General features: G+C 39.5%; 1 protein-coding gene across 1 annotated transcript in view; it reads right to left on the reverse strand.

Moving 5' to 3' along the window:
* TULP4 (TUB like protein 4) overlaps positions 1-23,528 on the reverse strand; it is a 157,816-nt gene that overhangs the window by 22,426 nt on the left and 111,862 nt on the right. Inside the window, 4 exon segments of the mRNA XM_040551039.1 lie at positions 962-1,186; positions 11,466-11,632; positions 15,613-15,747; positions 18,298-18,478. Of these exon segments, the coding sequence (XP_040406973.1) occupies positions 962-1,186; positions 11,466-11,632; positions 15,613-15,747; positions 18,298-18,478 (708 nt within the window).

A 23,528-nucleotide genomic window follows, 5' to 3' on the forward strand; every position in this document is an offset into this window, starting at 1 on the left:
TAGTAATGTGTGTTTCTTTACCACTATTCTACTTATGCTCTGTGTCTTTGGAGATCAAGGAGTCATGGTTACAGTAAGGTATTTATTCTTCTTTGAGAAGCGGAATGTTTCGCAATTGCATAAATTGCCCTGATTTGCAGTACACAAATGGAACTGTGTTGAATCATTATTATAGGCATAATTTGGTCTCATTTAAGCTTGGCCAACTCCACAGATTTCCAATTAGTTATTCTAGATCTATATTGTTTTAACAAGGACCTGAAACTCAGAGAAAATGCTGTAATACACACACAAAAAATACATAACACAAAATACATATTTGAATGTAGGCCATTTACTAGCTAATGCTCTGGTTTACAGGCTGTGATAAAGAGTTTTGAAATCCTGAGATGTGCCTGAGGGCAAAAATACGAAAAAATGGGGTTGAGCAGATGGCTCTGCAAGCAGCTCTGCTAATGTACAGGAAAAGGTGTAATAACTGCTTCATTTTCCCATAGCACTGCTGGAGCAGTAAGGTTAGCAGAACTCATTGTCAGTAGAGATATTTGGGCAGCCACAGGTCTTACGGACTCATGTAACATGCAGGGAGGCAACAGTTTTGCCACTGTGAATCTCTCCTGAACTGTGACACAGTACTATCGTTGGCATGAGCTTCTTTGGTAGTCTGCACGAGTCAACAGCATTTTGTACCCTTGGGACACAGCATATTGTGTCCTTGGAAAGGCCATACACACAGTTTAGCACAGATCAGGGTGTGAGCCCTCTTTTCAGATTTTAGTTGGCACCACACTGATCACTGATCCATGATGTCATTGAGAGGGAGGAATTACCCTTAATCAACCTTTTTATCATAATTATGTGGAGCCAGGATTTTATCCTTTGTCACTTAGGAGCAGCATGGGGGAAGAAAATCAAGCAACCCCTTCCCCTTCCACACATACACATGCTTCTTTCCTTTCACCTTGATTGTTGGTATGAAGGCAGTGGTGAGGTATGAGCAGAGCCGAGGGGGCAGGGTCAGCTTGCTGATATCCTTGTCATCCCGCAGACAGCTAGCGATGGTCTGCTGGCACAGGAGCTGCAGACTGGAGACCCTGTGCTCTACTCTGACAACATATAACGCCGGTCCAGAAGCCATCAGCAGGCGTGAATCCCTGTGACCCCAGCAGATCGAGATGATGGGACGCTGCATGAAGAGGAAGAGGGCATAACTTAAAAAGATCATATACTTTCACCCAAACAATTGTGCAGGAAGTGTTCATACAAGTTCAGCACCAACTATGTTCCCTTTCATCTTCCAGAAACTTAAACGTGCACGTTATTGTCCACAAAAGTGAGAAAAAATGTGAACATCTGAAATTATTGGTAACAGTGGTTGATATTTATATCATGCTTTTTACTCATAAGGCTTAAAGCGCTTCACACAAGGAATTGTCTATCCATTTCATAACCCAGATGGGGAAAATGAGGCACTACGAGGATATGTGACTTAAAAGTCACACAGTGTTAAAAAGCAGGATCCTTTGAGGCCCCATCCAGATTGTTTTTTCAGTCATCTAATCAATCTTCATCCACTGGTGATGGCTCATAGTTTACAACTGAAATTCAAACTACATGCCCAGAGACAATTAGTAGACTAGTGAACAAAATCCAATTAGTTTGCTTGTGTTGCACTGAGTCTTCCGCCACACAATGTCTTTTTGAACCATTCCCAGAGGAAGTGAATTGTAAAAGACCACCATGGGCAAAAGAAGAATGGCCTTTTTTTCTCCTGTTTGTCCACACTAAAAAATGTCTAAGTTCGTGGCATTAAGCACAGAAATAGAGTCAAAGGTGATTGGGACAAAGTGTCAGAACTCAGAGCCATATACCAAAATTCAGCTCAACCCGCCCTTTGGACATCATTCTCTGCTGAAGGAATATGAAGAGTTTACATGATAATAGTGAGTTGTGTGCAAATTTAGAACCATGAAAAAGGATTTCATTGCAGGTCTCAAGTAACAGCCTGACTAAAAACTGAACAGACTGGATAATCTAATGAACACCAGCTCTTAAGAGATATGGGAACCTGTTTTTAGCAGGCGGGTTGGGCTCGATGATCCCAGAGGTCCTTTCCAACCCCTACAATTGTGTGATTCTGTGTGATTCTGTAACATGAGTAAACTTGTGCTTTGGGGTGCAAGACGATCCTCATGAGTAAAGCTGTCCCACAAACATCTCTGAGCTCTTTCCCAGACAGCTACTTGTGCTCACAAGAAGTTTTTTAAACTATCATGCTAAACCCCATCTTCTTGATGCACAGCACTGGTGTGTTGTGACCTCTTATAGCACTACCACTATTATTTTTGCCCTTCAAGAGGGTTAGCTGCAGCCACATGTCATCTCCTGCCTTCAGTGTTGCAAAACTCTTTACTTGCATATATACACATACCCTACGGAATCTCAATCCTACAGCTGCTATCTCTATACGATATATATATATATATATATACACACAGTGTGTATATATATATACATAGTATATACATAGTGAGAGGAAGAAACACTCACTCCATGAAGAATACTGTCCAGCGGGCTGTAACTGGTGAACTGCAAAAGGTTTACTCCTTCCTGTGAAGGGCTCCCTTCTTTTCACAATCCTTGACATTCAAAAGTTTAAGCGAACATATTCTTTAGCTAATTATGAACTGTATTTACTGAAAGGTCAGGGTCTCTTCGGAATCATAATGTAGCAAACAAGAATTAACTACGTAGAAGATAAAAGTCAAGGCACCATCAGTAGTAACCTTTATCCACTCCTCTCCAGTAATATGGTACCCAGATACACGGTTTGGATTAGCCCAGAAGTTACTAATCTAGTTTGGAGTTAGAAATTACTAATCTAGTTAGAAGTTACTAATCTAGTTTACAAATTCAAAATGCTTAAAGATGAGAAACGAAAACAAGATGGTTTTTTTTCTGTGAATCCTATAAAGCAAAATGCAGTTGCACAGAATGACATTGATGTCTATCATCAAGATAAAGGACTGGATGACAGAACTTTTTCAGAAGAAAGATCTTTTCAGAAGGAAGATCTGCTACGTCATCTTATCCTAGATTTAAATTTCAAAGAAAATATTGGTTTTAAAGTGGGACGAATAAAGAGCTTCAGAGACAACGCTACAAACAGTTCTATGGGGGCAGAAACCTTCAGGCTGACTGATATGCAAATGAAAAGCAACAACATGTGAACATTGTGATTTTCACAGTAATCGCTAAAGGCATTTTGTAGTGGAGAACTTCAAAGAATTGAGAAATCCTTCATGTACCATCAATAATTATTACATAGCTTGTCATAACCATAATTTGTGGGACAGAGTCTCGGATTTGATGAGTGATCACATAAAATGTCCATACTGATGGGTATTTTCATTATTTGAGAGTGTGCTCAACCCTCATACTGCCTGGCAGTAATGAGACAGTTCATGCTGCTTGCAAAATAAATATGATTGGAAAGGCACTGACAAAAGTTAGGTACCTGCCAGTTATAGTGTACAACAGCCTGAGGAAGGCACTAGGAGAAGCGACCCTGATTTCCTCAAGGACTGACTTCCAGCATGGGCAGAACTATCTGCCTGATAGTTACTGTGGGAACCAAACCACATCCCTCTGGTCACACTGGATCAAGCAAAGCTTACCTATAAACAAGGCGAGGGAATAAACAAATGTGTGACTTAGCACAAAAACGTTTATTGCTTACATAAAGTTTAATGCCAGAAGAGATTATGAAGTCTAATATCCCAGCTATCATAATTCAATACACCACACCCAGACAGCCCTACCATGAAGTCTAGCATTTCAGCTATTATAACTAATATTATAATACACCAAGATAGCCCTCTTCTCATCCAGTTATCTGGATCAAATGAAACCATGTCTCTCAGGTTAATGCAGCATGCAGGGAAGAGCAGAGATGCAGACAGTATCAGTGCAAAAACCTGTGCAATCTAAAACATACTCCCAAGGAGAAACTTTTTCAGTAGCTTTGAAATGCTGCGTGGGACCTTTGGCAATAAAGCACTGTGGAGCTGAGGAACAGTTAGAAAGCCAGAAGCCAAAACACTTACTGCATGTCTCACTGCATGATTTCATCTCAAATTCCCAATAGGCAACCATACCTCACCCATCTTCTAACTTTTGAACACATGACTGCATTATTTAGGTATTTTTTATGTATGTGCATGCATTTTTATGTTAACAAATATGCATGAGTGGGTGCACGTTTAAATAAAACACACACATAGAATCATAGAATGGCCTGGATTGGAAGGGACCTTAAAGATCATGTAGTTCCAACGCCCCTGCCATGGGCAGGGAACCTCCCACCAGACCAGGTTGCCCAAAGCCCCATCCAGCCTGGCCTTGAGCACCTCCAGGGATGGGGCATCCACAGCTTCTCAGGGCAACCTGTGCCACTGCCTCACCACTCTGAGTAAAGAATTTCCTCCTAACATCTAATCTAAATCTCCTCTCTTTTAGTTTAAAATGTTCCCCCTTCTCCTATCATTAACTGTCTGTGTAAAAAATCCCTCCACATTTTTTATAAGCCCCATTTAAGTACTGAAAGCCGCAATGATGTCTCCCCAGAGCCTTCTCTTCTTCAGGCTGAACATCCCCAGCTCTCTCAGCCTTTCTGCACAGGAGAGCTGCTCCAGCCCTCTGATCATCTTTGTAGCCCTCCTCTGGGTCTGCTCCAACAGCCCCACATCTTTCTGGTGCTGGGGGCCCCAGACCTGGATGCAGCACACCAGCACAAGGGCAGAGCAGAGGGGGACAATCCCCTCCCTCCACCTGGCCATACCTCTGTTGATGCAGCCCAGGATGCAGTTGGCCTTCTGGGCTCCAAGCATGCGCTGCTGGCTCATGTCGAGCTTTCTGTCCACCAGAACCCCCAAGTCCTTCTCTGCAGGGCTGCTCTTAGTGTTCTTCTCCTAGTCTGTGCTCATGTCTGGGATTGCTCCGACCCAAGCGCAGCACCTTGCACTTGGACTTGCTGAACCTCATTAGGTTTATGTGGGCCCACTTATTTAGCTTGCCCAGGTCCCTTTGGATGGCACCCCTTCCTTCTGGTGTATCGACTGCACCCCTCAGCTCGGTGTCATCTGCAAACCTGCTGAGGGTGCACTCGATCCCACTGTCCAAGTCATAGATAAAGATACTAAACAGATAAAGATATAATACTTACAAGGGAAGAACTGTTTGTAAATCATGACATTTCCACTCTTCCATTTGTATATTTAGTCTGCCCACATACCTCACATTTTAACCTTTATATGCTCAGTCTCATCAAGCAGCGCTTGTAAAATAGCTTGTTTGCCTTTGTGTACTGATTCCCCAGGCAGGCCTTGCCTTCTTTTTCTATGGAATGGTCTGTCCCCCAGTACTCCTCAAGTCTAATATACAGCAACACTTCATTTTCAGGGAAGGTCTAGGACTTACGATGAGGTTCAGAGAAAATTAGCTCATGATTAAAGGCCTGGGTAAAAAAAGATCACCCAAATGCCAGATCTGACCTGACCTTTAAATGTACTGCTCCAATAATATTTCTCAATAACTAGGCTTCCCACTCTTTCCCTTGAAGGACATGGATATGAATCAATTACTACTGCAAGTCAGTTATTAGCTGGCTTCAGCTAATAACTCCAAACTATGCAGAAGAAAAGCAATTGATCTGCCATGTCCGAAGCACAAGTATTGTTCCTTATAAAGCATGCATTTATCTCCATTATTTCGAGTGGGTTTAAAAGTCAGATACATCTACTCAATGCCATTCATCTGTCTCTCTTACAGGAGGAAACACAATTTATCTACTTGTCATCGCTTGTATACAGTTCACTCAAAGACAACACTGTTCAAGCTGTTCCTTGCTGCATTCCTTCAGCTCAGAAATCCTGAGCTACGTGGCTTGTCTGATGCTTGCACTAGTTCCTTGATTACTAGAACTGGAAGTCCCACTGGTAATGAGATAAACAAAAACAGTATTCCAAGGCAGAAAGTCCAGCAAAGACTGGGATTTTTCTCAGGACAAATAACCCAACTGCAAAATTGTACCTACTGAATGGTACGTACAAGTGAAAACCCTAATGGACACAGTCTGCTTCTCTCACTGTACATTGGTGTTGTGGAGATGCATACTTTGCCTTTCTCCCTGCTTTTTTTCAGAGAAACCAGAAGGTGCAATGGCTACAGTGCCCACCTGGCTCTTCTGAATGTTGTGTGCACATCTCTGCACTGCTGTAGAGTTCAAGGATAATTGTTGGAAAGTAATTTAACATCTTCATTCTTCTGTTACCCATATTTACAGTGGGAATAATATTAACTAGCAAGAGAATTGATGGCGATAAAAGCAATAAGGACTATGACATGGTCAGAAATGCTGTGGCCTTACATGATTTTTCATGCAGCAAACTCATTTGATTTGCAGGTTTTTCTTATATCCTCTGTTTCTACAGTGACTTTGTTGTTGTTGTTTAGATTTCAGTATAACTATGAGATTCCATCCTAGCAGAATGAAGCTGTACCTAACCAAGTATAGAAAGAAAGGCTGTATTTTGCAGTCCTGATCATGACCCATTTGTGTAGCAGTCAGAAATGATCTTATGGCCTATACAGAAAACACCAAGGTCCTTACTGATATCCCAAAGGATTGTTACGCCAGATAGTTCTAAGCTGTTGCTCTTGTTTTTCATCCTGTAACTCTTTTATTTCTGTAAATAAAATCTTTGAAACTTTGGTGTCATCCAATGACAACTGAATAGGATTAACTTCAGCCAATAGAAAATGAAAGACAATGTTAATTCAGAAGCAACAACCCTGAACACTGTATGTGAAATAGATGAAGACAAAGTAAGCAAGGTCAGCTCAGCTGGGTAACATAAAAGGCAGCCTCTTCTCTCAAAATCCTTTTGATCTGAATTTAACCTAAAATTGCACCTTCCTTCTCAGGCCTTAGTAAAATGGATTTTACACAATTATCAGGTTTCTGCAGAAGCACACTGTCTTAAAATCTAACTGTTCAGATGCCAGGACGTTTCCAGCACAGGAGCAGTCCATGAAACGTCACGAGGGCTTCTGCTGACAGCAGCATGGTTAGAGAAAGTGGGTCTTCTCAAAGACTCCCCAGACCTTCTCCCATAAAGATTCAGCCTTTGGTACAAAACTCTGGATTAGGGTTTAAAGTACTACACTGAGAAAAATGTGACTACAGTTTTTCTGCATCATATCTTGTTGCCCGTACAACATCTGATTCTGGAACGTGCCGAGCTCAGCTCACTCTTATCTTTCTTCTTCTTTGCACTTTAGGTCTAATCTGTTCCTACAGCAGTTACACAGCAGTATAAAATCATAGGCTAATGTAAATTTACTCTAGGATTATAAATGTATAGATGAGATCAGTATCAGGGTTTCTAAATCCACGATCTTCTTCCCCGGTTCCTCTTTGGGACATGCAAGAAAGAAAATCATAAAAAACAGAGAAGGAAACTGAAATATAAGCAGAAAATGTGAATCATCAAACAGAATAACTTCACACGTTTGGTGAAGTCAGTAGATAGTCAATTTTTAAGTGGTCCTGCAGGAGACGCTTGAGTTTGAAGTCCAAACAGGAAGACGTGAAGCAGTTGTATCCACTCAGAAGTGAATTTTATGACAGTAGGTATGGTTCATTGATATAATAAATAACCTGTTTGCACATCAGATGAGAAATTCTGAAGTGACAGAACTCGATTGCAGCGTTTCCAGGAAACAATTTTAGCAAGACTGTGACAGTGTTGAATGAGGCCTATTAATATTATTCCCTTCCTTACTTATTGCCAGGAAAATGTTATGAGGATTTAACAAATAGCATAAGAAATAAACATTCTTCCAATAAGAAAAGAAAAAAGAAAAAAAAAGAAATTACAACCAGCAGGGCAGCCTGCAGTTTTAATAACAGTTTTAAATGCTGGGAAAGCAGGACCATGAAAAAAGCTGTCACCTAAAACAACTGGTCACATTTTTAGTTCATCAGGTTGATGTTTCTATACACAGGGGCGAGAACAGAAAGTACTAAGATTTACAGAAATTGATAGTATATTTTTGCATAGTTATCAGCTGACCAACAACCTTTAAGATATGCTCTTTTTATAAAATAAATAATCAGTGTTGACTCTTGGGAGTCACAATATGGACCTGTTTTTGATATAATTGCTTCCGATAATATAAAAGTCTGGTGTGACTTTCTGAAGGGAGTTCAGGAATTTTGTCAACATTCTTTCACAGTGCAAAGCAGTTTGACTCTGTGTAGCAGAAGTTCTTCATTTGCCTAAATTTTAGCAATGCTTTTTCAGTTCATTGCACTATATTCTGCAAATAGATTTTTTTCAGAATGTCAGGGTGGCAGGCTGAAGCCCCAGTGCAGAGAACTAGAGACAGTTACAATATGCTAACTCTATCATTCTGTTTATGAATATCATTTTTCAGTGTTCACTTGGATACTTCTAAACAAGTGCAATTTCCCTACCTAGGGTTTTATAGTCAGCAAACTGGGTTTATGAACCGTAAAATCCTACACTGAAGGTGCTTAAGAGAGTTAATCAAATGATATGGAGGATGTCAAAAACATATTAAAGCTGGAGGAGAAGGTGGCATATAAAACACCTTTAAGGGAACCATGACAACAGCCATCATCGGGATCAGTAAACTGCAGTACCCTAATCTATTCTACATTGGGGTTTGCAGTGACTTTATGCTACGTAACATACCAGCCAAGTTGCATATAAATCCCACATCAGTTTTAGATTGACTTTTGCTATAAACAATTCAATAAAATTTCTTGTTTCCTGAATACCCCACCAAGATACACAGGATAGACGAATAGCAGAAACAGAGATAGCTGAGTATATTTTACTGATAAAAATTTCAGACATCTGCTTTATCAAAGGACTGGGACAGAGAACCACATAACTTTGCACCAGTAATCCCCTATTTTCTACATTTGTTGTTGCTTTACTTTCTTTGACCTTTATATTCAGAACAATGCTCATTTGGAATAAATGTGCTTTTCCAGTCCCACATTTGCTTGCTTCAGAAGAAACAGTTTAAATAGAAGAGTTTGAGATGTGGAAATTCTTTTCTTCCATTTGCTTTCAATAACCAGTGATGAATTTTATGAAATCCCATTACAAGGCTGACTGCCATATTATAGAAAACTAATGAATTTACTTTGATGAATTTGTCATCAGAAAAATCACTGGGACCACTGACTCACTGTCATCTTTGCATATACATCTTTGGAACAGATCTACAGAAGAACGGAAGTTACTAGCAATATTTCTGCAACAGCAGTCTTTATCTGGTTCTGTTAGTAGACTGAACACTTTGCAATGTTTTAGCATACCTATTTAGGTGATAATATTGTTAGACCAGCATTCAAATACATAGAAGCATGAAGTCCACATAAGCAGATACAGGTGTCCTTCAAGACCCCCTCACTTCCTCCTGCAGCTCAGTAAATACGAATTTAAGTGCACTAAATAAAGAGAATAAACACTGACTAATGACAGGAGAGGAGTGGCTTTAATTTTAGGCAGGTTTATGCACGCAGTTTTTAAATTAACATAAATATAAGAGTTTGATTGTTATTTTTAGCCTGGTTTCCTATGGAAATGAGACTCCGTGATTGTGATATTAATTGGTGATTTCCATCGCCCTATCTTTCACTTCCATCCTTGCTTAGTAACCTCTGAAGCTGTAGGCTGTCATCAGAAGTTGAAAAAGAGAGGGAAATCTCCATGATAATAAAATACTGCTAAAATTTCAGTGAAAATTGGCAGCTGGAAAAGCAGAGGAGCTCTGGTTAATTATTTTCACTATGAGACATACTGCATTGTGGCGCAGTTACCTGTTCTGTATGACCTGTCAGTTTGTCCTATGAGTACTCATTTAATGGCAGAATAATTACCTCTCACACCAGCCACAATATGTGGTTATAAATAGAATGGAAAGGAGAAGAGCTGAAAAATATGAAACGAAGGGATGTTGGAAGAACTAGAGGAAATGAAAGCACTGAAGCAAAAGAGAATTTGAGGTTATTGCAAACACATTGGGGGAGAGAGCAATAAGAGATGAGTCTGTACAGATGTACATCTTAAGGCAACCTGTCCCCATCCGTTCCACTGCTCAACCAACAACTTGATTTCACAGCTCAACACCGAAGTGTTATACCAGTTCAACAGCTAACATGGACATACTGTATCCGAGAACTAAAGTAACAGAATACAGTTTGTTTTTAACCTGGTCTGGGAATGAGCTGCACTGGTATAAATATGTTTTCTCCAGAAGTGATCCACTGAGGATAGGGCTGTGCTACTTTGCTTAAAGGGCTACGTTTACAACAATAAAACTGTGTGTATGGGTAAGTCTTCTAGATACCTAAATCAGCATTAGATATCTCTGCACATATTTAGGTTAGCTTTAGACAACGTTATTTTACACATTATAGAACGAAAGAATTCTATCTAAATTAGAGCACTAATACTAATAAGCACAGATTAATGCTAAATGTAAGTAAACACAAAAGCTCAGCAGCTGGTTTACTGTGTCATCCTTTTGTATCCATCTCAGATCACGGTACTGAAAAGGAAACAGTAATAGATAGTAACATCATTAATCATAATTAAGTAAAAATATCTAACATTTTTTGCCACTTTTGGATTTCGAAGTTATTATAAATTAAGTTTCACTAGTAACAGTCAGAAATCGGGATGGAGTTGTCTCTATTCTGCAAAAAAAAAGAAACTGTAGAATGATGTTCACTGTTTTTTGAAGTATCAGTGAAGACTTATGAAGCACGTGCTCCTGTGCAACACACATGTTGACATTTGCTTGTCAAGTAACATGACCAAGGTTACAGTGAAAATCTGTACAGTACGTGGGAACAGAAACAAGACTTCCTAATTCACCCTTCTCCATTTGATGCCTAACAAGTAAAATATTGCATCAGATCAACTGATAATACATTAGGAAATTATAGCACTAACAAAGAGAGAATAACCTTGTGGTACTGACACTGGACTTGGAATATTTTAGTCCACTTCTTGGCACTGCTACAGCATCAAGCAAGTTATCTAGATTTTTGTCCTCACCCATTTCCTGTGAATAACCCCATTTCCCTTTTCTATCTTGTCCACTCATTGCCCGATGGTTTTAGGAAACAGAATGTTTCTTATTTCATATCATACAATACCTAGCCTTGGAATCAGATGTACTCTTGGATATCTACTGTAATACAAATAATTATTTACAGTGCTTTTATATATATATTGTATTTTCCAGTTCACTAAGGGCATTTTGCAATCGTTTTCATATTGCAGGTCTACACCTAAAAGCCAATGTGGAAAAATCATGTCAGTAAAGCATTAAGAACTGACTTAAAAAATACCTCCTACCTGCACAGGTGTCTCCAAAGTGTAGATATGCTCCCCACGCACGTTGTAGAACTTGACAAGTGCGCTTTTCAACAGGGAGCCATTGCTAAGTTCAACAAGCTGACACTGCTTCTCCATCCCTGCTACTGCAAGTAGGTCTCCTTGCGTACACCACTGGACCACCACATCTGAAAGAGCAAAGATAGTTTGCAGTAACCAGTTATTAGAATCAATAGGAACAGTGTTTCCAGATGCACAAAAGTGATTTGATAATCTGAATTATACTCTCAGAGGTTACTTGTGTACTTAAAAACCTAAATCTTTTCATCAAAATAGTAGCAAATATGCTGTATATGCACTTCTGAGAATGTCTCTTCCTTTTTATTCTGTGGATTACAAAAAAAACGCATAAAAACCCACTAATTTCTCTATCTCTATAATGAGTATAGAATGTAAATCAGTTGTTGTTCCTAAATACGTTAAGTACAAGAATTTATTTGTGATGTTAAAACTGGTGTGGAAGATACAATGTGTATAGCTTTGGGCTAAATAAGTGAAATCAATTTAATGCCCAGATAAATACCCTCACTGACTAAGGGAGTAGCAAATACTATTTGTCTGGAGAAGCCTACAGTGCAAAAAAGCAGCATATTTAGCAATACTTCATTTTCTCACTCTGTGAATTTAACTTATAATATAACCCAAGTTTTGTAACATCAAATTTGAAAGCCTTGGATTTTTGTCCATAAGTTCATATGGCCTCGAAGTCATAGCTTTTCATTTGACAGGACTTCTGAAAATCTACTCCTTTGTCTAGCAGAAGTTTGCCAGAAGCACACAGGGATTGCTTAGACTCTCATACACATGGATATGAATATACATATCAGTTACTTCTCCTACAGGCACCTCATAATGAGGAACGCCCACAGCTTAATTTGGGGATGCTAATTTCAAACCGTTATATCCTCCAGCTCTTTGTCACACTTCAACAAGAGCACCAAAACAGTGTTTTGTGTTTCTGCTTGTGTTTCAAAGGCGGATTTGCATGTGCAAGGAATACTGAGCTAGTCTTTAAACATTTTTACTCTTAAACCGGAGGTGAAAGGCAGCTATTTTGTGCTGAGACAAAGTGACGGTAAAGACAAAACTTTTGTGCTCTGGGATGCTCAATCTGCCAAGAACCTTTTGAAGACACTTGTGGGCGAGAAGCTGTCTTCAAATGAAGAAGCAGGAGAGAAATAAGAGTTGGCAGGAAGGATCTCAAAATTGTTTCAAGTTGTCAACTTGTCATTTTCAGAGACTTTTATGTGCAATTTAAAATGGTTTTGTATTATTTCATCTTTCTGATATTTCTCATGGGAATCATGCTTCTGTATGTATCAGAAGCAAGACAGGTTTCTCACGATAATTTTTTCAGAGCTAGGCATTGTATGCCTCTTTTTCTCTTGGACCTCGGCCCTCTAAGTAATCTACAATGGAATTTCATCCATCTTTCTCAGAGTTTGATGATAGGTATTTTAGGAATCAGTGGGGCAAGCAGATCAACTCCACTTGTGGTAATTAGCTTAACTACACAACTACCGAAGTGAAACAAGAACCTCATTTGGCTAACTGTCTTCAAGTAAAACTTTCCATTGATCCCCACATCAAGAGAAAGAGGAGTGATTATTGCATCCACCAATTTTCTCTCTCTCTCCAAACTCCTAGAGCAAGGCTGCTGCAAAGGCATAGAAGAACCAGATGTGGTCCACAGCATTCCCCTGGGACAGAGTGACTCCACAGCATGTTGCACCACCAATGGGGTCTTAGACTATTTAACCTTGAGATAAAATAGCTCAACGCATAACCAGGTCTCAGTGCAAGCACAGAGATTAAAAATCAGGTGGACATTTCATCTAGGGTACTGATCTGCAAATGAATCAGTGGATCCCAGTCATCCCTCAAAGCTAGTTCCCAACCATCACAGGTGTGGATATTAACACAGTATTCACAGTGATTAACACAGTATTCACAGTGTGAATATTAACAACTCTTTAACAGAGAGCGCTCCAAATGTGCAATAGCTCTGCAGGTAGCAGCTGCATCTAACTAGTACACCTAGTTGATGTATTTCAGTAGGTAGCACTAAGAATCACTGAGTTAAAAAGTATGAAAAAAGAAAGAATACAGCTGAACAGCTCAGGACCTCTGCTAGAATAGACAAAACTTCCAGGAGTGTTTAAGCTGGATGAAGAGAAGAACTTGTATTTGGGTAACCAAATTCTCATCCAACAGCAAAAGCTTTCATACATCAATTTAATGTGAATATTGCCAGTAAAATGACAGCTATGCAAAGCTAGTAGAACAGCAAAAATATATTGGTATTGCATGAAAGAGTTTTATAGTTGCCTGCTTTAAAAATACATTTAGTAGCCTACAGCAGCCCATAAAGACAAGGGCATCTGCTACAGAGACCACAATGCAATACTTACACATTTCAGACAGAAACACATGAATTGACTCACATACAATACTGAAGAATACTCTTAGCTGAGCTCCAAGTGGCTGAAGAGGACAGAGGTCCTGTGCTGGGTGGGTTGCACATTCTTACATGTGATAACAACCAGCAAAATGACAGTTGCTTGACAACATTTTTGATAAGAAGGTACAGAAAATGTGTATATCTATATTACGACTATATGTAAAATACTTTTCATCATGCAATGGTTAGCTTCAAAACAAGACAGTGATAACCCAATCACCTTTCTCTCTCTTACACATTCTGCCAATCCAGCAAGATGTTGCACATTCTTCCTCTACTGATGTCAGTGATGCAGTCAAGTTTACAGTCCATAAAAATACTTCTACTGTAGCTTGCGCACTAATATTTTGCTAGTGGAAGGTGATGTAATTAAGGGATCTTCTATCATTAGTGAAACAAGACAAGCCATCCTCAGCAAGTAGGAGCTCCACAACTCTAAACAGTGAACAAGTTTCTCCTACTGCTTCTAGCCAGAAACACAGACTAGATGCTAACTCAAGACTACTCACCCGATTTACTGTAATTCTATAGTGATGCTGGGCACACAGGTGGATATCACAAGAGCTTCTCTGAATTGGTTCCGATTTTCCCAGACTTTAAAAGCAGCCTTTCTGGCTGAACTAGTTAACTAGTTTTCTGGATCACAGGGTTGCCTCATGAAGCTACTTTTTGCCAGCCACATGCTTCTTGTGTTGGGACAGATGGAAGCAGGAGTGGGACAGAATTCTCAAAGGTGACTTTTTACCTCCTAAGACTCCCGTGAATAGCTGATCACCCAAAAACTACTGTGCTGGAATTAGCATAACTTTTCACCAATACCATACAATTACAGAGAAGCTAAGGGTTTGCTCTGACTGTTTAGATTTCCCTTTTTTTTTGCATCTAATATAAAACTGATTTACCTGTAGAGATCAAAAAAATCAATGGAGCCCATATTTATGTATTCACTTATGTGCCTTAGTGAATTAAAACTTCTCTGCAGGCAAAACACTATAAATTTTACTGAGGGTGCTGGCAAGGTAAGGGACTTTTTGATAGGTAAGAACAGTAAAGATTTCAATACAAATTAAAGATTTTACATGGAATGCTGATTTTACAAACATTCACACATCACTTAGCAAGATGGTATAGTAATAATCAGTGGAATTTTCCTTCTGTCAGCATAACTTGCCTCTTTATAATCAATAATTTTAGAAAGTTTCCAAAATTTGTAAGATATCCAAAAGAGTGTTGTGATTCATACCTGGTTACTAAAAGCATGGGAAGAGACATTGTGAATTAAAAATATAAACAAAGTGTTATATAAGAGGGCCATTGACAGAAGCAAGCATAAACTTATTAGCACATTCAGCTGAAAAAAGGCAAACAGATCAATTTGCTCTAGAAAGCTCCCATAAAAACACGATCTCAAAAATTTAAACATTTTTCCAAATACAAAAAAAATCTATTAACCAAGCACTGCTCCTTCACCAGCTCCTTCACCAGCAGGTGTCAGTGCTGATAACGGCAATACCAGCAGCTGAGCTCTGGGTGGTAAGAGCTCCTGGGTTAAGAGAGACGAACAGAAAAACATAACCTATACACACATAATTAAAAGTACAAGTAAAACAGAGCATAGGAAGGGGGTGAGATGTCTTCCTTTTGTACCTTTCAACCCTGAGCGGATGATAGTAGGAGAGAGGTCATCGTAATTGTTCATTAAACTGATGTCTCCTGACGTGAAGCTGACAGTCAGTAGTGGCTTGGTGTTCTGCACTGGGACTGGGTAAGCGGCTGGTCCATCTGCAAAAACAAGGCTCTGGAGTGAGCGAAAAGTGAACAACCGAAGTAATTACATCCAGGTTGAGAGACACTGCAATTAAGCTTATCCTCATCAGGAATGGTTCCAAGCCTCAAACTCTACATGCTTATTTCTGTAATGTCTGTAAGCAAAAGCAAAGCAGGTGCAGCTAGTCAGTTTGTCTGGTTTTGTGAAACCCCAACATTTTTTCTTTTTGCATTTTCACTACAGCAAATCCAAAGAGATTTATGGATCTTCTGTTATGATGCATAAAGGTGGTTTTCTATATTTTTTCACTGTGAGCTTCCCAAATTGAAAGCTGGTGCTTTGGAAGGTTTCCTTGGACCCAAAGTTGAAAGACAGCATAATAAACAGTATAATCATGCCAAAAGCTACTTGTTACATAAATTTTCTGCTTAGGCAAGTGCTGGGGACTCCTGAAGTCACTAGAGACTTCGTAAGAGCTTCTAAGAGAACATACTGACCTTTCACAAATTACTGTATTTTAAATGTTAAGAGCTAGGCAGCAGCATAAAAAATTGCATGCCATCCTTCTCAACAGGATCCAATGCACTCAAAGGTGGAGATGAGCTCAAATGGAATACTTTGCTTCCCAAGCTATCTCTAGAAAGTCTCTGCTCCTCTGAGCTTACTTTTCAGCATTCACCAAAATTCATTTGTTCAAATACTTAGTGACCAATATCACCATCTGCACCATTCACTGTTTAACTCATTTTTTTTTACAAACTTTGACAGGAGATGCTGCTGGCCCCTGATAAAGTGCTCACAAGGCCTGACCAGCACCCTTTCAGTCATCAAAAATAGAACAGACACTTAAAAGTAATATTGCTTCCTGAAGTTGCAAAAGAGATGATCAAAAAGCACTTCAGAGAATGATATCTAGCAATTAGCAGCTCCATGTGTGTATATAGTTAAGGTAAGAAAAAAACATCAAACTTGCAGTCCTTCCTACACTTCTGTGTGAGTCAAAGGCTTGTCACCTTTGAGAGGTTTATGCTGCATCTGCTCTAAAGAAAACACATCATGTTTGGGTAATCATGAAAAGTAGACTTGTAGGCTTCTAACGAGTACACCCACCCCCCGACTGACTCAGAAAAAGCTAGCACATTTGGATCATTTAAGTTCTCATCTGTGTACTCTGCAACTTCGCCATCCCCCAACTGGATTTTAAAAAAACAATAAAAAGACAATTTAATGTTGTTCCTTGTCTTGCATTAGAAGCTTGCTAGGAAACCTGGAAGTCTGTTTCTTTTCTTCTAAGGTAACAAATCTCACCAAAAGTGAGACATGAAAGCCAAACAAACCTCAGGCCAAAAGATGCTAACACTTTTTTCAGATGATCACATCATCTTCTATCAGTATTTATTAAATACATACATTTATTATATTGACATACATACAGGTGATTCTGGAAAAGATACATTTTTGGATTGGACCCAAATTAGACCTAAAACTGCAAGAGTTCTCAATTCAGTGGTTCAGATGTGAGACGCACATTCAGAATCATTTATAGCAATTACATATTCAAATTTTCCATGATTCAGTACAACCACTGATATAATAGCCCTTAATTTAGTTCAGACATCATATACTGGAACACAGACACAGCTTACCTACATCTTATAGAATAATCAACAGCATTTACAAAAAGCATTATTACTATTACTTGGACTGAGAAGGATGGGGATGAAAGAAGCAATGACATATCCTATCCCAGACCATGCACACACAGTTGCTTGCTAGGTCTTTGCTCTTTATGATTTCCAAACAGTTTAAAATCAAAACATGTCACACAATTAGTTTTATACTTAGCGGTCAGGAAGGATTTCTTCCTAACTGCCAAACTGGCAATGTGCTCTGAGGCATGGGAATTAGTAACTCCAGACAGCTCAAGTTATCCTCTTTCTACCACATGTAGTTGCAGGAAATACTTTTATTTCCATTCTTCTCTGAAATTTATTGAGCTATTTTTGTCATGACTATCAAGGATGGGACTATAGTTATGAGTATTAACTCCGCTTCACAGGATACCTTTAGAGATGTAGCACCTTCTGCCATGTCTAGTACGGACGTCTTTGCACAGAAATCAATATAATAATGCATTCAGTTTTGTGACTGTCCTCTGACTACCTTCATACATATGAACCACTGGAATACATCATGTCTGCTTATCAGTGACACCTGATGTGCCCTTATCTAGTGTTTTTCACTTGCCCTCCCAAAAAGCTTTGAGTTTTGTGCTGTTACCTCATTTGCACAATTGGAGGCAGAGCAGCACAGATGAGGTATGACTCACAGCAAGTCATACAGCAGGGCTACTGGCAGAGCTGGGGATGAACCCACTCTCTCATACCACTATTCTGCTCCATCTCTGACTGTACCTCAACAGGAATGCACTGTCTTTCCTCTTCTACCAGCTTAAAACCATGGCCATCCTGCTGTTACAGTACAACATGACCACTCCCTGGTGTTCAAGATGTCTTTATGACTGTCAGCAAAGCTGAAGCAGAAGGACCTGCAAACAATCCTACCTTGCGGTGGGGAATAGTCGTCGGAGTCTGTGTCGCTCTCGCTGCTGTCCTCCACCAGGAAGCTGGGGTAGTTCCAGGACATGCTGAGGATGCCATCTGACTCGTGAAGGAGCACATGGGCCAGCATTCGGCCATGGCAGTCCATGACGATAACCTGACCATCAGCAGTGCCAAACAGTACCTGAAAATAACAGAACAGCTCCCAGTCCCATCAAAGGTCAGTGACCAGACCCTCCTTTGAATGCATCTTGCAATTAACCTGCTATTCTGGAAATAAATTAAAACCAAAGCAGCCAGGGGTTTGAACTGGTGCCATAATAAGACACTACAACCCATCAAAGATGTATATGACGAATGAATTCTAAGCAGCAAAATCTAATTTGCTTGGATTCGGAAAAGCCAGAAGTCATCGGACTTCGCGTCTCTTGCGCGTAAGCATTAAAAGCAGCTTCCGCTGACTCAGAGACAGCTGACATGGGAGAAAATTTGTGTCCAGTTAGTACTTGTGCAGAGTAGTGAGCAATGAGAACCTACAAACTGCCATAGTTGTTTATTTTATTATGTATCTCAAAAGAAAACATGCAGGCCTATTTGATGTTTCTTGCAAGAGAAGCTGATAGAGAAACAAAAAGTGACAGGGTCTAAAAGGTAAACTCCTAAAATCTGTGAGCAAGTAATGTCTCACAGTGGGATTGATTTTGTTTACTTTAATAAGAGCCATTGCACTTTATTTGAACTTGGCCATTACTACCAGTAAAGCAAGCTGGTAGAAGGGCTATCACAGACTCTAAAGTATTCTTGGATTATACAGAAATTTCTAAAATCGGTGGCAGAAATTATGGTTTGCTTCAGTTCTAACAAAATCAAAAGACACATCTGACAAAAACGAAATCCTAGCAGAGAGATCAAACAGCTCGTGAGAAACAGAAAGCTGAATAGAGGAGGACAGGTTATTCGACTGATGAGCAGAAAGAAGGTGGGAGAATGTCTTCCAAAAACAGAGGCAAAAACAGTATGATCACTCAACTGGAAGTAGATTATTACAGCCTAGGAGGAAGGCAATATGTTACGTGTTCAGGAATAGTGAAGAAGAGCTTCCACCCACCATTTCAAATACAAAATGGATAAGACAAGGGTTTTTTTCATGCCCTTAAACTGCTCTGTAGGCAATGTGTGCTGATTGAAGTCAGACTGACGGGAATCTACAATTTCTCTTTTATGAACATTTTCTGTCTTGAGGTTTTGAACAAGTTAAGATCCTGTATATTTGATGAATTTTAGAAAAACTTCAGGAAATAAGGATTAATAAATCCACCAAATGATAAATGCATTAGCCAAGGCTGTTGCTGCTACCACATAATTCTAGACAAATAAGTTTTAAAGGAAAATTAAAGGCACTCATCAATTTGAAAACTAGCCAGCATTTAAAAGGAAGCTAAAAGGAAGGTCAAATCTTATACCTGCCCTTCAGTCTACTACATATTTTGGTTTTATAATCACCCTTTCACATAACTTGATTTCTCCGTTGCCATGTTAAAGAAGTGTACAAACTGAAGGGCAAATTGTCTATACATTGGAAATAAAATGTCTGAAGCACAGGTTTTATCATTTCTCTGTGAAGGGACGTGTAGATTTAAGATTCTAACAATTGCATACCCAGATCAAAAATTCATCTAGCCTTATATCTTATCTCTAACAGTGATCAAGTATTTGGAGAAGAATAAAAGTACAGGATGTACCGAGCAGGCACCTTCCCTGCATACTCATGTAGCTTCAGATAAAAAATACCACCTCTTCTTTGTTTAAAGCTTGCTAACTGGTAATTTCACTGGGTAACCTTTACCTCTTAACGCTATGAGAAATACAGGATAATTGTCCCCTATCTATGCAATAGTACTTACATAGAAAGCAACTGTCATTGCTGCTCTTTTGGAAATTTCAGAAAGGAAGTCTGGCTTCAAAGGTCTCAGACAAAAATAAGAAATACTACATGTTTTTCTACAGGTGGTGATCAAGAAACACAGAAAGTTGCAAACCAGAGGAGGGATTCAATAAGACGAACTCCAGTGAAGTCATTAACATCTTAAGGAAATCAATGGAGTCATTTCACATGAAAACACACAACCAAAAAGCAGTACGTGGCTTCCTTAACTGTAATCACTACATGATATGAATATCCTTACGTTAAATAGCTGCTGGGTTAAAACAGCAGGTGAAGTTTGTTATGAGCCTCAGACTTTTATTCTTAGCTATAAAAGTAAATTAGAATTATAATTAGAATAATTCACTTGGAAGGGACCTACAAAGACCATCAAGTCCAACTACCCGACCACTTCAGGACTAACCAGAAGTTAAAGCAGATTATTGAGGGCATCATCCAAATGCCTCTTGAGCACTGACAGGCATAGGGCATCAACCACCTTGCTAGGTAGCCTGTTCCAGTGTTTGACAACCCTCACTGTAAAGAAATTTTCCCTTATATCTGGTCTGTACCTCCTCTGGCTCAGCTTTGCACCATTCCCTTGTGTTCCATCATTGGATACCAGTGAGAAGAGACCGGCACCCCCCTCTCCACTTCCCCTCCTCAGGAAGTTGCAGCAAGCAACGGGGTCGTCTCTCAGCCTCTTTTTCTCCAGACCAGACAACCCAAGAGTCCACATCCTCTCCTCACAGGACATCTTCCAGCCATTTTGCCAGCTTCGTTGCCCTCCTTTGCATATTCAAGATGAGGCCGCACCAACGCTAAATATAGCAGGAGAATCACCTCTTCTGACTGGCTCGCTATGCTGTATTTAATGTATCCCAAAATGCAGTTTACCCTCTCAGCTGCCAGGGCACGCTGCTGGCTCATATTGAGCCTACTGTTGACCAGTACCCCCAGAGCCCTTCCTGCTGAGATGCTCTCCAGCCACTCGTCTCCCCATCTGTACCTATGCCCAGCATTACTCTATCCCAGGTGCAGAACTCGGCATTTGCCCTAGTTGATTTTCATGCCTTTGATAATTGCCCAGTGCTCCAGTGTACCTAGATCCCTCTGCAAGTCCTCTTGCTCCATGTACCACAAGCAACCAGTCACCAGCCAGATGTTGCCCCATTCACTACACTTTGAGCTCTACCACCAAGTCAGTTCATCACCCAGCGTAACATGAACCCGTTTATCTCACAGATGAACAGTTTGTCCAGAAGGATACTGTGAGGGACAGTATCAAAGGCCTTACTAAAATCCAGAAAGATTACATCCACTGCTTTTCCTTCATCCACCAAGTGGGTGACATTATTGCAGAAGGATATCGAATTAGTAAGATAGGACTTTCCCTTCACGAGCCCATGTCGACTATGCCCATGTAAGATCGAACATACGTAAGAACTCAAGCTTTCATTGCCCGCTCCCTTTCCTTTTGGTCCTTTATTCTACTCTTCTTCCATTTGTATCATACCATCTATTTTCATGCTGTTCAACTGCTTTTTCATCCATAATCAGTGTATAACCACTTTCATTATCTACATTGAGAATTCTCTACAAAATAAATTCTACAAAGCCCAAATCCTACAGGTTGTCATTGCTAGATTCTCACACCACTTTCAACCAAGCCTATAGACTAGCTTTTTAGCAGTCTCCTATGAGTTTTTATAAGTGCAAAATAGCTAGATAGAGGTGGCAAGACTTTCTGGTGTTTCGAAAAATATCAGTATATGAGTTCTGTCTCCTAAAATTCTGTAGAAACACTTTCTAATTGGGTAGGAATAAAATGTTGGGACTCTTTACCCAAAGTTTAGTCTAATCTAAGTCTAAAGCTTTTGAGTAGCACTGCCCCCAATTCATTTAAAATTATGAACTTCTACATTAATTTCTAACTCAGATCAGAACAGCTGCATGCGGGCATCTTAATTCTTGCACTGGGACCTAAGATAGCTCTTCAGCAACTTAGAAATGTCAGAGGGTACTCCTTATCTCTTTAGCCAAGCTATAGGTTTCAAGGAGCAGCTTTAAGTTTTCAGGTTATTGTAGCAATACAACCTTTTTGAGGAAAGCATTTATCAGGCTGATAGCCCTGCTGGCTGAACTCCTGCTGAAGCTGTATAAATGTCTAATGGTGTTATCATCCATAACATTACCCAGGCTATAAATGCCATACTCAAGCTACGTTATGTCAGATGAATAAAGCTCTCTTGACCTTCAAAAGAAAAGGTCAAGCCACAGGGTATACTCGAAAGATCCAATGGAAAAATTAAATGGCTGTATTTTAGCTGCCTACATTCATATTTTTCAGGTATTTGCAGATCTATGAAGTCTGAGGGAATGATGGAAAAAGGTAATGAACAAGTCATACTGGTTTGTTAACTCTCAAATACACAAACTAAACAATAATAATAGTAATTAAAAAAAATTCCAAGTACTTATTATGAAGTGGTTCTTTGGCCCTTTGTTCTGTTCTTCTATTTGTCTCATCTCCCCTCCTTTCATACTGTTCATTATTTCAACTGTTATTACATGTATTACCGCTTGCAGAATTGCATTTGATGAATAATACAAAATCTGATAATAAAACACCTTAAATCACATATACATTTAAAGTGTGACTCAGTTAGACAACACAAATACAGTTATTTCCTTGCAAAACATATCAGACATAATGAGTCCTGTACTGTAGTGAAGCTGTAGCTGATTAAAGGTCATATGAATGCAGGAAACAAAAGAGGTACCATTTCTAGAGCAGTCTCCAATGGTGCCCTGACGCTGTATGCTTTGAAGGCAAAACTGATAGACAGCACTGTGATAATTCATTCGACATTTTCTAAGCACACTGAGAGCTGAAAGTTGGGTTAAGTCCTCAAACACAGGTGTCTGGGTTCCTCATGAAACCCACGCTTGTGTTGATTTCTATTTATTATAAAAAATCTGGCTATCTGAAAAACAACCTTCTCTGATATCTGCTGACCTCTTAGCCTCTGAGGTAACTTGTGATGAGTTTCATAAGATAGTTTTGGTAACTAAAGAGGGGTTTCATCAGTTTTGAAACTATTATCCATGGAATTATCATTCAAGATGGCAATACCCTTTAATTCCCAAGGTTTCAAAAAGTCTTCAATTTGCAGCCAAAAATGCACCAATTCCTAAAAGGCGTGGTAATCGAAAGTTGGGTTATTCCACTCTGAAGTTATTTTTTTATGACGAGATGCATATTAGAACAGCCAAGAAGCTAAATAATTCAGTTCAAGAAAAGCAACTC

This window comes from Cygnus olor, chromosome 3 (genome assembly GCF_009769625.2).
Source record: "Cygnus olor isolate bCygOlo1 chromosome 3, bCygOlo1.pri.v2, whole genome shotgun sequence".
Classification (NCBI taxonomy): domain Eukaryota; kingdom Metazoa; phylum Chordata; class Aves; order Anseriformes; family Anatidae; genus Cygnus; species Cygnus olor.